We start from the raw sequence: 15,122 nt of genomic DNA, 5'->3' as shown, positions 1-15,122 counted from the left end.
TAACACTGTGTTCTATTGTTTGATGTTGAAGTAACAATATGTTCTATTTTTTGATGTTGAAGTCACACTTTGTTCTATTGTTTGATGTTGAAGTAACACTTTGTTCTATTGTTTGATGTTGAAGTAACGCTTTGTTTTATTGTTTGATGTTGAAGTAACAATATGTTCTATTTTTTGATGTTGAAGTAACACTTTGTTCTATTGTTTGATGTTGAAGTAACACTTTGTTCTATTGTTTGATGTTGAAGTAACACTGTGTTCCATTGTTTGATGTTGAAGTAACAATATGTTCTATTGTTTGATGTTGAAGTAACACTGTGTTCTATTGTTTGATGTTAAAGTAACGCTTTGTTTTATTGTTTGCTGTTGAAGTAACAATATGTTCTATTTTTTGATGTTGAAGTAACACTTTGTTCTATTGTTTGATGTTGAAGTAACACTTTGTTCTATTGTTTGATGTTGAAGTAACGCTTTGTTTTATTGTTTGATGTTGAAGTAACAATATGTTCTATTTTTTGATGTTGAAGTAACACTTTGTTTTATTGTTTGATGTTAAAGTAACACTGTGTTCCATTGTTTGATGTTGAAGTAACAATATGTTCTATTGTTTGATGTTAAAGTAACGCTTTGTTTTATTGTTTGCTGTTGAAGTAACAATATGTTCTATTTTTTGATGTTGAGGTAACACTTTGTTCTATTGTTTGATGTTGAAGTAACACTTTGTTCTATTGTTTGATGTTGAAGTAACGCTTTGTTTTATTGTTTGGTGTTGAAGTAACAATATGTTATATTTTTTGATGTTGAAGTAACACTTTGTTCTATTGTTTGATGTTGAAGTAACAATATGTTCTATTTTTTGATGTTGAAGTAACGCTTTGTTTTATTGTTTGATGTTAAAGTAACACTGTGTTCCATTGTTTGATGTTGAAGTAACAATATGTTCTATTGTTTGATATTAAAGTAACGCTTTGTTTTATTGTTTGCTGTTGAAGTAACAATATGTTCTATTTTTTGATGTTGAAGTAACACTTTGTTCTATTGTTTGATGTTGAAGTAACACTTTGTTCTATTGTTTGATGTTGAAGTAACGCTTTGTTTTATTGTTTGGTGTTGAAGTAACAATATGTTCTATTTTTTGATGTTGAAGTAACACTTTGTTCTATTGTTTGATGTTGAAGTAACACTTTGTTCTATTGTTTGATGTTGAAGTAACGCTTTGTTTTATTGTTTGATGTTAAAGTAACACTGTGTTCCATTGTTTGATGTTGAAGTAACAATATGTTCTATTGTTTGATGTTAAAGTAACACTTTTTTCTATTGTTTGATGTTGAAGTAACAATATGTTCTATTGTTTGATGTTAAAGTAACACTTTGTTCTATTGTTTGATGTTAAAGTAACAATGTGTTCTATTGTTTGATGTTAAAGTAACACTTTGTTCTATTGTTTGATGTTAAAGTAACAATGTGTTCTATTGTTTGATGTTAAAGTAACACTGTATCCTCTAGTGAACCTAAAGTCTAAATGTTGTGTCTCAAGAACAGACTACCTTACGAAAAATTGTGACATTAAAAGTTTCAAACAGCATTCAACAAACATTTTATGATTTGACTAGAAGATAGATTGAAGTACAAGTGATGCGTAAACTGGATTCAATTAGCATAATAAATATAATTAGTTCAAGTAAACACATATTTTAAACTGAAGATAAAGAAACCGTGTTAACTTAATATCAATGCCACAGCATAAATATATACGTATATATGTAAAGCATTGAGAAACCAATATAATATGAAGGGTATTATAGTAATGTATAAAGCTATTTATGCTCTATATATTGAATTTATAAGAAATAAAAAGCTACAAGCTTCGCCGTCCAAGCAACTGACACTAATGAGTAATATCGGATATCATGTGGCGTAACATACAAGTTATCGATAATGACATGTTGAACATTAAATCATGTGATAAGAAAACCTTAAAGTTCCATTACAAACATTAAAATATCATTTACTTTTTTCTCTGTTTCTTACTGTCTCTGAAGCCTTTTTTAAAAACCAGGTTAAAGCAATTTGCCATATTCTGACTTCTTTGATGCCTAAGTGAAAACTACAGTTGTCATTAGAATAGTACAATCAATGGTTTTACCTAAAGCTGTATAGCCCAGACACGTTTATTTTTTGGTTTCTATTTATATTGTATTATTATTATTATTGAACATTTACGCCTTACTTTTGATTAAGTAGTTTATGCGACTCGATCTGAACGCTTCTGCAGTTGAATTATTCAATCACTGGTTGTGCTTTCAATTTAGGGTAATGCAACAACATTAAGTTAAACTATGCCAGTAATTACAAGCCCATACTGGAATATAATAACTGAAAATGAAACAAAATACATGTTATACACATTCTGCCGAAGTTAAATAGACGTTCTGAATCTATGATCAAAATTTTCTCAACATTCCTTAGATAAAAAAGAAAAATTGAAGAACAAACATTAAGAATCGAACTCTAAAATTTGACGTATGTCCTTTAATAAAATGTCATTATTTTTTTCATATTGAGCACTAATTGAAGATAATTATTTCTCTTAAACGTTTTTTCATTAAATATCCTGTTTCTCACTATAGGACTGTGAGTTCGCAATTAAAGTAGCAAACTAAATTTCATTATTCGATCAGATAAGAGGGTCCCAGCAAAGCCATGTGTGTTAAGGCGTTCGACTCGTAATTTGAGGGTCGCGGGTTCGAATCCTTGTGACACTAAACATGCTCGCCCTTTCAGCCGTAGGGGCGTTATAATGTGACGGTCAATCCCAGTATTCGTTGGCAAAAGAGTAGCCCAAGAGTTGGCGGTGGGTGGTGATGACTAGCTTCCTTCCCTTTACTCTTACACTGCTAACGCAGATAACCTTCGTGTAGCTTTGCTCGAAATTCAAAAACAAAGAAACATATAAGAATTAATCAAGAATTTGGGGCGAGTGTTAGGGACTATCTACATTGCCTCTAGTCTATCAATTCTAAATGAGGAAAAGATCTATGTAGAGACTTTACATGGAGTTTTGCCCGAAATTAAAACAACAACAGATAAACAAACCTTTTTTTACTGGTTTTCGGAAAACTTTAGTTTAACCCTTAATTAAAACGCTGTGTAAATAAAAATGTTACAAAAGAGACAAAATGCCGAACTTTTCGAACATTTGTGTGTAAAATGTGCAATAATCATCAGGTTACAACGATAAAAAGTGGCTAACCCTAACTTTCCGAGAAGTCCATCCTCAAAAAAAAGAAAGAAAGAAGACTACAAAACATTCCTCGTTTTGCAGTCAGCTCTTCATTGTAATGCTCTTTTTTGCTTCTAGCGAACAAATTAGAGAATTGAAGTCTTAGGCCTTTTAGTCTTGCCGCCTAATGATCAAGCTGCTAGTATTTCGATATCACCACTAGGGGACCTCATTATGAAGAAAGACTCACTCATCATTCAAACTTAGCCGACACCCAGATCTTGTTTAGAAGTGACGAGCAACTGCTGGTCAAAACTTGTTCAGAAAAATGGACTTATTGTAAATTTACCGTAGATTAGTTTGAAAAACCTGGCGCTAAGAACAAGCTTATTTTGCGTGAACTATTCTTTTTGAAACAGTTGTATATGTCTGAAGTTATGAATATAGTTAAACATTAAAGTGTAAGATTTTGTTTTTGATATTTTCATGAGTAGTTTTGCCTGTTCTTTTTTATTTTAACCACGTTAATGAATTTTTAAACGAAGTTTGAGAACGATGTATTTTATGGCCCGCATGGCCAAGTGGTTAGGGCGCTCGGCTAGTCATATGAGAGTCGCGGGTTAGAATCCTCGTCACACATAAAACAAGACTGCCCTTTCAGCCGTGGAAGCATTATGATGTTAGGTTAATCCCACTATTCGTTGGTAAAAGAGTAGCCCAAGAGTTGGCGGTGGATAGTGATGACTTGTTGCCTTCTCTCTAGTCTTTCAGTTCTAAATTAGGAACGACTAGCGCAGACAGCCATCGTGTAGCTTTGCGCGAAATTCAAAACAAATCAAACCTTACAGCCGTGGGGGTGTTATAATGTGTGGTTTAATTCCACTATTCGTTAGTTAAAGAGTAGCCTAAGAATTGAATGGGTGATGACTAGTGATCTAGTATGGCCTGGTTGTTAGACTCACCCCGTCTCACCAAAAATTATCGTCCTTTCAGCCGTGGGAGAGTTATAACGTTACTATAAATCCTACTTTTCGTTGATAAAAGATTAGCTCAAGAGTTAACTGCAAGTGGGATTGATTAAGTTCCCTGACTGATGAGTTAAGAACGGCTAGTCCTTATGTGGTTTCGTCTAACCTTTGTGTGGTTCCGTGCGAAATTCAAAACAAATGCCAAACTTTCTCCGTTGTCGTATACCCTCTCGTGTAAAGCAGGTGGTATATCCCTTAGGTGAAATACGTAAGTTGAAAAAAGATTGCTTCGAGTATTCTGTCCGCAAGGTGTAATTAGAAGTAGATAAGAAAGAGGACGATTCAATGCGTTATTTATATTACTCATTTACTTTTTTAATTTGCCGACGACTCGTGAAATTATGATACTGATTGTATCTTGTGTGGAAAACAATTTGACGATTATTAACATGTTTAGAGTTTTCTTTTGTCTGGTGCTCCTCCAATGGCAAATGCCATTGTAATTTGCGCGAATTTTTTCAAACAAACAAAATTACTTCGTGAAATAGCGCAAAGAGCTAGCACAGACAGCCCTATTGTAACTCTGCACGAATTTTCCAAAACAAACAAAATTAGTTCGTGAAATAACATAGAGAGCTAGCACGGGTAGTCATAATGTAATTCTGCACGAATTTTCTGAAACAAACAAAAATATTTTGTGAAATAGCGCAGAGAGCAAGCACATACAGTCCTGATGTAACTCTGCGCGAGTTTTCCAAAACAAACAAACAAAATGATTTCGTGAAATTGCACAAAGACTTATCACAGACAGCCCTAATGTAATTCTGCACGAATTTTCTGAAAGAAACAAAAATATTTTGTGAAATAGCGCAGAGAGCAAGCACATACAGCCCTGATGTAACTCTGCGCGAGTTTTCTAAAACAAAAAAAAAATATTTCGTGAAATAGTATAGAGAGCCAGCACAGGCAGCCTTGATGTAACTCTGCACGAATGTTTTAAAACAAACAAACAAAATTATTTCGTGAAATACCACAGAGAGTTAACACAGACAGTCTAATGTAACTCTGCGCGAGTTTTCTAAAACAAACAAACAAAAGTATTTCGTGAATAGCACGGAGAGCTAGCACAGACAGCCATGGTGTAGTTCTGCGCGAATTTTTCAGAACAAACAAACAAAATGATTTCGTGAAATACCACAGAAAGCTAACAAAGACAGCCCTAATGTAATTCTACACGAATTTTCTGAAAGAAACAAAAATATTTCGTGAAATAGCGCAGACAGCCCTGATGTAATTCTGCGCGAGTTTTCTGAAACAAACAAAATTATCTCGTGAAATGGCATAGAGAGCTAGCACAGCCAAACTTGATGTAACTCTGCACGAATGTTTCAAAACAAACAAACAAAATTATTTCGTGAAATACCACAGAGAGTTAACACAGACAGCCCTAATGTAATTCTGCCCGAATTTTCTGAAACAAAGAAAAATATTTCGTGAAATAAGTAGGAGCTTTTTGACATACGTACTTTTAGCCTTTAAACTTTATCGTAATACAGAGTGTCTCAAAAACATATATACACACTTTGAATGATTATAACTCACTCAAACTTTCTCATTTTACAGGTGCAACTGATTTGAAGTAATGGCAGAAGCAAAACTGAGCTTTGAGAAAAGGAAATTTATCTTAAAGTGTTACTGGAAGTGCAAAGACGGTCTATAAGGGAGTTTCAAACAAATCAACCAATGCGACTCACCATTACTCACATCAGAGATAAGTTTGAAACAAATGTAACTGTTCAAAACGTCCATAAAGGGCGTTATGGAAGACCGATGTCGTCCACCAGTCCCACACGAGAAGCAGAGCTGTTGGAAAGTCTCCACCGACCTCCAAGGAAATCTGTTTGGCAAACAGCCCTTGAAGCAGGAAACCCAAAATTGAGCGTCCATCGCATGTTGAAGCCCACACCCTCAATGAAGATGATCCTGACCGGAGAGTTGAATTTTGTGAGTGGTACCTGGCAAAATCTGCAGAGGATGCACAGTTTCTAAACAAGATTATCTGGAGCGATGAGGTCACATTTAAGTTAAATGGCTCAGTTAATCGCCACAATTGTACCCGCACGTTATGGCTGAGCAACACGTAAGTTTACCAGGGGTGTGGCTTATCAGTGTTGGGCGTAACCGGACCATTCGTTTTCGAAAACATAGTCACTGGTCTCGTTTATATGAACTTGCTGCAAGAATCTGTCGTGCAAAGCATTCGAGAGCAATTTGGAGATGAGAAGTTTTGTTTCCAGCAAGGTGGAGCCCCTTCCCACTACCATCGTAATGTGAGGGCATATCTTGAAACAAGGTGGAGCCCCTTCCCACTACCATCGTAATGTTGGAGATGAGAAGTTTTGTTTCCAACAAGGTGGAGCCCCTTCCCACTACCATCGTAATGTTGGAGATGAGAAGTTTTGTTTCCAACAAGGTGGAGCCCCTTCACACTACCATCGTAATGTTGGAGATGAGAAGTTTTGTTTCCAACAAGGTGGAGCCCCTTCCCACTACCATCGTAATGTTGGAGATGAGAAGTTTTGTTTCCAGCAAGGTGGAGCCCCTTCACACTACCATCGTAATGTTGGAGATGAGAAGTTTTGTTTCCAGCAAGGTGGAGCCCCTTCCCACTACCATCGTAATGTTGGAGATGAGAAGTTTTGTTTCCAACAAGGTGGAGCCCCTTCCCACTACCATCGTAATGTTGGAGATGAGAAGTTTTGTTTCCAACAAGGTGGAGCCCCTTCCCACTACCATCGTAATGTTGGAGATGAGAAGTTTTGTTTCCAGCAGGTGGAGCCCCTTCCCACTACCATCGTAATGTTGGAGATGAGAAGTTTTGTTTCCAGCAAGGTGGAGCCCCTTCCCACTACCATCGTAATGTTGGAGATGAGAAGTTTTGTTTCCAGCAAGGTGGAGCCCCTTCCCACTACCATCGTAATGTTGGAGATGAGAAGTTTTGTTTCCAGCAAGGTGGAGCCCCTTCCCACTACCATCGTAATGTGAGGGCCTATCTTGACGAAATTTGCCGAACAGATGGATCAAGCGAAGAGGTGGCACTGATTTTTGCCCCACGTTCACCAGACCTTACACCCCTGGACTTTTTTTTTTTATGGGAATACGTCAGAAATAAAGTTTATAGCACAGAATCTGAGAGCAGCAATTGAAAAAGAATGTACTCAACTACCAAATTAAATGATTCGTGAAGTTTGCAATTCCATCTGCCCGTGATATCAGCATTGCAGAACGGCCATCAATTCGAACACCTGCGATAACTTAAAAGATTCTACGCTTGTCTTCTTAAACTTGGATTGTAACACCTAGATATATCTTAATAAGCATTGTATTTATGATCATTCAAAGTGTGTATACATTTTTGGGACACACTGTATATTTCCAGATTATGCATACTTTGCGATATTACTTATAAAGACTGCTACTATAACTGAACAAGAGATGTTGAAAAATGCACAGTAGTGCAGCTACACCAGTGTGTGATTGTTTATTTAACTAATATCCATTTTTTATGTGTCTGGAATAAGTTAACTTAATGTCAATTAACATTGTGTTTATAGTTTGTGTTAACAGTGACTACTTTGCTGAATAATTATGTGACAGCTGTCATTTTTAACACACGTTTCTTGCAACAAAATGGACATGACACGGATTTGAAAGATTATGTTGTTTTTTCCTTAATATCGCACAAAGCTACACGAGGGCGATCTGTGCAAGCCGTCTCTAATTTACCAGTGTAAGACTAGAGGGAGGGCATACCACGCAGAACCAACTCTTCGGCAATTCTTTTACCAACGAATAGTGGAATTGACTGTAGCGTATAACGCCCCCAGGGCTGAATGGGCAAGCATGTTTGGTAGGACGGGATTCGAACTCGCGACCTTCACATTATGACTCAAGCACCCTAACCATCTGGCTATGCCGAGTCTACGAGATTAGAATGCGTGAGTTATACAAATCACGTGTAACCTTGGGAACATTCCTTTGTTTTATTTCACACAGTATGCTGTGGTCTGAATGGTGTGTATAAAATATGTGTTCGAAAGGTAAAATATTATATTTAGTTACAACAGACAACAACAGGTTGAGCGTTGTATGGAGCCCGCCTTTACCCAGAAACCCGCCAGTACATCGACAAGTTTTTGACGGTGAGAAAAAAATTTACAAAGAAATCCGTGGGTTTGACAATACACGTGGGTATTATTTGTGTTACCAAACACCTGGTGACAGGAGGCGTTTTAATATAAGTGTTAACAACATAAAGGCGTAGCGTCTAGTAGAATTATGCTTACAAATATCACACCCCTTAACCGGGAAAATATAGGAGAACATTTATAGGCACTTTAAAAGAAACTCACTGTAAGGATAAAATTATTTTATATTGAAATGATTGATATAAAAATTGTGAAACATAAGAAGGAAAGATAAGTAAAATTTTGAATATATTTAATAATAACATATATAATCAATTTGAGAAAGATTCGGTACTTGTAATCGTGTATTTGACCCTTTTTAAGCGAAAATCAGGCATCAAATGTGTGGTTTGTTTTTCGAAATTTTATTAGACTGTACTTTAGGTTAGCCGTGCGAAACACTGATGTATAGAGTTATACAACTGGAGACAAGTAATAGATTAAGAGCTTATAATTCTTTATACATAGTTCACACACAAGTGCCTTGAATAAGAATACTGTTTGTAACAGTGTTGTCACTGAAACCCTACAGTTTGTATACACAGTTCACACAGAAGTACCTTGAATAAGAATACTGTTTGTAACAGTGTTGTCTGTAAAACCCTACAGTTTGTATACACAGTTCACACAGAAGAGCCTTACATAAGAATACTGTTTGTGACAGTGTTGTCTCTAAAACCCTACAGTTCGTTATACACAGTTCACACAGAAGTGCCTTGAATAAGAATACTGTTTGTAACAGTGTTGTCTCTAAAACCCTACAGTTCGTATACACAGTTCACACAGAAGTACCTTGAATAACTGCTTTGTAACAGCGTTGTCACTGAAACCCTACAGTTTGTATACACAGTTCACACAGAAGTGCCTTGAATAAGAATACTGTTTGTAACAGCGTTGTCACTGAAACCCTACAGTTTGTACACACAGTTCACACAGAAGTGCCTTGAATAAGAATACTGTTTGTAACAGTGTTGTCTCTAAAACCCTACAGTTCGTATACACAGTTCACACAGAAGTACCTTGAATAACTGCTTTGTAACAGCGTTGTTGTACAGTGAGCTATCAAATTTCTCAGAACAGAAAGCGTACTTGAACGTAGCATTTAAATTAATAATAATTATTATTAGGTAACTTCTTATTGGCTTGTCACGGGTTTCAAGCAACAAGAACGTGTATTAGAGATTCACTTGTTTGTTTATATCTGCCAATGAAAACTTATCTTACACTAAAAAGCAGAACTTAAGTACTGATGGAGAGACAGTATATTAAAAGTATAATTACAAAGGTAGCACATTTCTTGTTGGATACGTCTTATCCTGGTGAAACATAAAACTGAAATGAACCGGCTAAAAATGGTAAAAAATGACATCCATTCTACAAAATTAGTTTAAAGTTGCTTAGAAGAAACCTGTATTAGAACGTGTTGGTTTCATTAAAATTTCACCAAGTGTTTCGTCTAGTCGCATATTATCTACGCTAAGCTCTAAATTTTAACTTCCACTAAATAGAATGAACGTAATATAATAATGAACGTAATACTAAATAGAATGAACGTAATATAATAATGAACGTAATACTAAATAGAATGAACGTAATATAATAATGAACGTAATACTAAATAGAATGAACGTAATATAATAATAATGAACGTAATACTAAATAGAATGAACGTAATTCTCACGTTTAATTTTCTTGTGGCTCTGTATTATTTATGTACAGAAAATCGAATGTGACTTTTTAAAAAAAGCTTTTTGTGAGTAATTTACATGAATTATTATTATTTACATTAAGAATGAAAGACTCTTATTTCCAGTTTAAATGTACACAAAAAACAAACAAACATCTTTGGTGATCAGTCGAAAGCTGTTGTATTATTTTTCATGACCTATGGTAACCAGTAAAGAGCTGCTGTGCTAGTGTTATGACCTAAGGTGACCAGTAAAGAGCTGCTGTGTGAGTGTTATGACCTGTGGTGACCAGTAAAGAGCTGCTGTGCTAGTGTTATGACCTAAGGTGACCAGTAAAGAGCTGCTGTGTGAGTGTTATGACCTGTGGTGACCAGTAAAGAGCTGCTGTGTTAGTGTTATGACCTATGGTGATCAGTAAAGAGCTGCTGTGTGAGTGTTATGACCTGTGGTGACCAGTAAAGAGCTGCTGCATTAATGTTATGGCCTATGGTGACCAGTAAAGAGCTGCTGTGTTAGTGTTTCAGCTTTTATGGCATTTAATTACCAGTGTAGAGTTGATGTTTAATGGTTTATAAAAACGAAAAATTGAATACTTTGCTCATTACTTGCTGTTTAGCCTTCATCTTTCTTTAAATAACACAGTCCACACGGATTTTAGAGTTATTCGTTTAGGGTTAGCTTTCTCAAATCAACACATTCAGTTCTTTCGACAACGCAGTAATCTCCGAATCAGCAACAACAAATTATTGTTTTCTAAACACATTCTTAAGAGCGCTTCATTACACAACAGTTTTATTTATTCCTCTTATCTTATAAACTGCCTATAATTCTTAAAATATTTATTAATTTTAGGATACACTTTAACAAGGCTCATTGACAACATGTAGTTATTTTTAATTCCGTATTGAAAAAGAACGCTCTAGAAACTTTAAGATTGTTTGTTCTTGTTTAAATGCAAAGCCACGATATAAATTATCACAGTTGTTTCTTCCGCGCGGATCGAGCCTAGAATTTTAATGATACATGTGTTTCAAATTATTGTTAATATCACTAGGTAAGCGAGCTTAACATTAAATAATAATAAGTCGTACTTGTTTAAATTTCTTCTGCTGTCGTGGAGTGTCAAATGAAATAAATAAATAACCAAATAACAGCTACGTATTTGCAGAATAATAACGGATGTTAAACATAGAAAAATCTGGAACCTCAATGAAAGTAATAAACAAAATATTGTTATCATTTTAAAGTGATTATTTTCAGTTGTTTGTTTTTTTGAATAATTATCTCTATTATTTTAAAAACTCACGTGCGAAAACGGAAACTGATATAATGTGACAGCTACATTTCGTCTGCCATATCAATGCTAACTAGGCCTATCGTCAGTACCAGAACTCGTTAGGCCGGGGTAAGAAGACAAAGAGGCATAACAGTAATAGTAGAGGCGATTGATTATTGTCACTTTTCATGTGCAGCTACTTGTATAGTATGAACCATGTGAAGTTAAATTATTGTCAAGTTAATTTAAGCAATTAAAGATGAAAATTGAATTTAAATGTAGGGGCACAATTCGAATAATTCAAACTACGCGAAAGAATGCTGCCACTTTGGGGTAGTTTATCACGCACGAGAATTTCTTTAATACTTGTAAAAATCCTAAGTTGACAAACGAATGAAAAATTCGTTAACTGTGATGAAGACATAAGAAAGTTTCGTATCAGGAACAACCGACTAAAATATTCGTATCAGTTAACAGAAAAAACCTACGATGTCAGGTGCGTAATACCAACACCTACTTGAACCACTGCTATCTAATAATATGAAAAGGTAAGTTTAAACAACAAGAGAAATGTAACACTTAAGAACAATAAAATGGATTTCTGGAACAAAACCACGTGGGAGAACGGAATGAGGGCGTTGTTATATTTTCTTTTGAGTTTGTGTTTGTTTCAACCATAAATGTTAGCTGTTATTTCTTGTTCGCGGGATATGATTTTGTTTTGTATTCCTACGATTTGGGAAGAAAAACAACAAGTACTATTTATAATAATGCATTAAAACGATTATTTAAGCTTTTACTTTATGTTTGTTCACAAACCATGCACAGTTATACAATAAACATGAATAGGTAAATTTGATGGTAAGATTATTACAACAATAATGGGCTGTTAATAAGCTATTAGAATGATATTTGGCATAAAAGTCATAAATCGTAACAACAATTTTCATTCTCTGTATGGGTGAGGATCTTACATCATAGCTACTAATAGATTTCAGAATATTGATAACACGACTGAACCTGAGCAGTTAAAGTTATCATGTTTGGTAGTTTAAATAGTATTAATGACATGGTTGGACATGAATAGATTAAAACAGGAGGACTAATAGCTTTAATAATGTGTTGACATAACTGAACCTAAACAACATAAACAGGAGTACTAATAGCTTTAATAATGTGTTTACTTGACTGAACCAAAACAACATAAACAGGAGTACTAATAGTTTTAATAATCTGTTGACATGACTGAACCAGTACAACTTAAACAGGAGTACTAATAGCTTTAATAATATGTTGACATGACTGAACCAGAACAACATAAACAGGAGTACTAATAGTTTTAATAATCTGTTGACATGACTGAACCAGTACAACGTAAACAGGAGTACTAATAGCTTTAATAATCTGTTGACATGACTGAACCAGTACAACGTAAACAGGAGTACTAATAGCTTTAATAATCTGTTGACGTGACTGAACCAGAACAACATAAACAGGAGTACTAATAGCTTTAATAATCTGTTGACATGACTGAACCAGAACAACTTAAACAGGAGTACTAATAGCTTTAATAATATGTTGACATGACTGAACCAGACCAACATAAACAGGAGTACTAATAGCTTTCATATATACATTTTAACTTATTTATGGAAAATATTTATTAAATTTATTTAATCCCAAAGTTTTTGTTCCAGCATAAAAATAAAAATATTCTTTAGTTTTCAACTAAAATAATCTTACTTCGAGAGCAGAATATTTCAAAATAAGAATTAATTTCCAGGTAAGAAAATGCTTTCATATACCTTTGTGAAACATTAATTTTAACATAGTGAAGACATTGGCACGTGCATGCATTTATTACAAGCGTGTTGTAAGCTATAAATTATACGTTCCTTGTTGCTCATTTCTGTCAGAAAATACCGTCTGTTCTTCTGAAGTCCCATCGAACCAAAAAAAAAAACACAAAAAAACACGCTTTAAACATTTATACTGTAAAAATGTAAAACATATTAACCAAGAGTGCTCACTAGATGACACCACAATACCACAAGCTACGTGAATCGTTGCGTCCATTAACTCTTCTGCAGATTCATATTACTAGAAAGCAGGTTTCGATTCTCATGATGAACAGAACACCGATAACCCATTGTATAACTTTGTACTTAATAATAAGTAACCTACCAACAATTAGATCTGTTCATTCTCTTGTTAGATCGAAGAAATAATGATAATACATTTATTGTATTATCTGATAATGATAATACATTTATTGTATTATTTGATAATGATAATGATAATATATTTATTTTATTATCTGATAATGATAATACATTCATTGTATTATCTGATAATGATAATATAGTTATTGTATTATTTGATAATGATAATACATTTTATGGATTATTTGATAATGATAATATATTTATTGTATTATTTGGTAATGATAATGATAATATATTTATTGTATTATTTGATTCCCAATTTACCACTGAAAAAGAAAGCTCCATTTTTATTCACATTTATTTCGACATTATCAAGTGTAGAACCTCCCACCTCCCTCCTTTTTAAGTGAGACTGTTTTATTTCATTTTTAATGAGGCTTACAATATAAAATATAATTAATGTCTGAACCTGCCAGTAATTTGTGAAACTACAATTATAGAATTGAGGAAAACTAAGTGAATAGTGCGTTTCATAAGTGTTTCATTTATTATGACCATGGTTTCGCCTAGCAATTAGCACGCGCAAACTATGAATCTGGAATTTAGTATTCTTATCCTGTTCTCTGCAAAATGTACTCCGCACTCTGAGGCTATAGGGTGCACTATGAGAGTAATAATCAAACCCTACAATTCCATTGGACAAGAGTGTCCCAAAAGCAGACGGTGGATGTTATTATCTACCTGCTCTCCCTCTAGTGTATATTTTAAGAATTAGGGACGGCTACATTTTACAAAGAAATAAATAAACTTTTTGTTTCGAGTGTCATAAATCTAATAAAAGTAATAGAAATGCAAGAGTATAGCATATAAAGGTACTAGTTTAGATTTTAAAATTACGAACAATTTATATTTAAATTTAAATAATAGTATTTATAGTTTGACTCACTCATGGCTGATCATTAAAGTTAGGGGCTTGTGTTCCTAAAATTCTGGATTATGTCCCCATGGAGAACATAATGCAATTAGCTCATTGTGTACCTTTCCATTGTAACAAAACAGCTATTTTTTTCTGTCGTTTATCTTGTTAAAAGTAAGTATAAAAAGTGTAAGTCATTCAGTATCACATTAAATATAAGTAAGCCAACGATTTCTGTTGGCAGGTCAAGAAACATAAGTCATTCAAAATGTTAGAAATCACAGCAGCAGTCTGGTCAAAAGGTCTTCAGCATTTTTCCTTTGTGATTTTTTTGATAGATGTATTTAGTGGACAATTATTCGTTGAAAGTTTGTTTGTGAAACAAAGAGATTGTGGTTTAAACTAATGTTTTTATTTGAGTACTTTTTTTTATAAAAAGTTAGGATCTTCTCTTGATTCAGTTTATTGGGACTACCCTGGAAACATTTTACAACAACACTGGCAAGTTGAGCCTATTTTGGTGTAAGAGCGCAAGAATTTGACGTGTGGTTTTTCTGCGCTTGCGTGTTTCATATCACATACTGGTGTTTTGATTTTGTTTAATGGGGTTTCGGCATCCACAATACAAAATTTGTTCTA

At 34.3% G+C, this 15,122-nt stretch overlaps 1 protein-coding gene across 1 annotated transcript; it reads left to right on the top strand.

Annotated features, from left to right (window-relative positions):
• Positions 1–5,820: 5,820 nt before the first annotated feature.
• LOC143228958 (uncharacterized) lies at positions 5,821–8,655 on the top strand. The gene is made up of 3 exons (XM_076460481.1): positions 5,821–6,492; positions 6,545–6,964; positions 7,024–8,655. The coding sequence occupies exons 1-3, from the start codon at positions 6,417–6,419 to the stop codon at positions 7,395–7,397; spliced, it is 870 nt and encodes a 289-aa protein (XP_076316596.1). The 5' UTR covers positions 5,821–6,416; the 3' UTR covers positions 7,398–8,655.
• Positions 8,656–15,122: the final 6,467 nt, after the last annotated feature.

The sequence above is a fragment of the Tachypleus tridentatus genome, chromosome 10, assembly GCF_004210375.1.
Source record: "Tachypleus tridentatus isolate NWPU-2018 chromosome 10, ASM421037v1, whole genome shotgun sequence".
Lineage (NCBI taxonomy): Eukaryota > Metazoa > Arthropoda > Merostomata > Xiphosura > Limulidae > Tachypleus > Tachypleus tridentatus.
This window is presented reverse-complemented; position numbering and strand designations above follow the sequence as displayed.

What these genes read in the sequence shown, in the direction of transcription:
- LOC143228958 (XM_076460481.1), top strand. Translation starts at nt 6,417, where the DNA reads ATGAACTTGCTGCAAGAATCTGTCGTGCAAAGCATTCGAGAGCAATTT. An exon ending in GAAGTTTTGTTTCCAGCAAG is followed by an intron (nt 6,493 to 6,544) that starts GTGGAGCCCCTT and finishes TCTTGAAACAAG; the next exon opens with GTGGAGCCCCTTCCCACTAC. An exon ending in GAAGTTTTGTTTCCAACAAG is followed by an intron (nt 6,965 to 7,023) that starts GTGGAGCCCCTT and finishes TGTTTCCAGCAG; the next exon opens with GTGGAGCCCCTTCCCACTAC.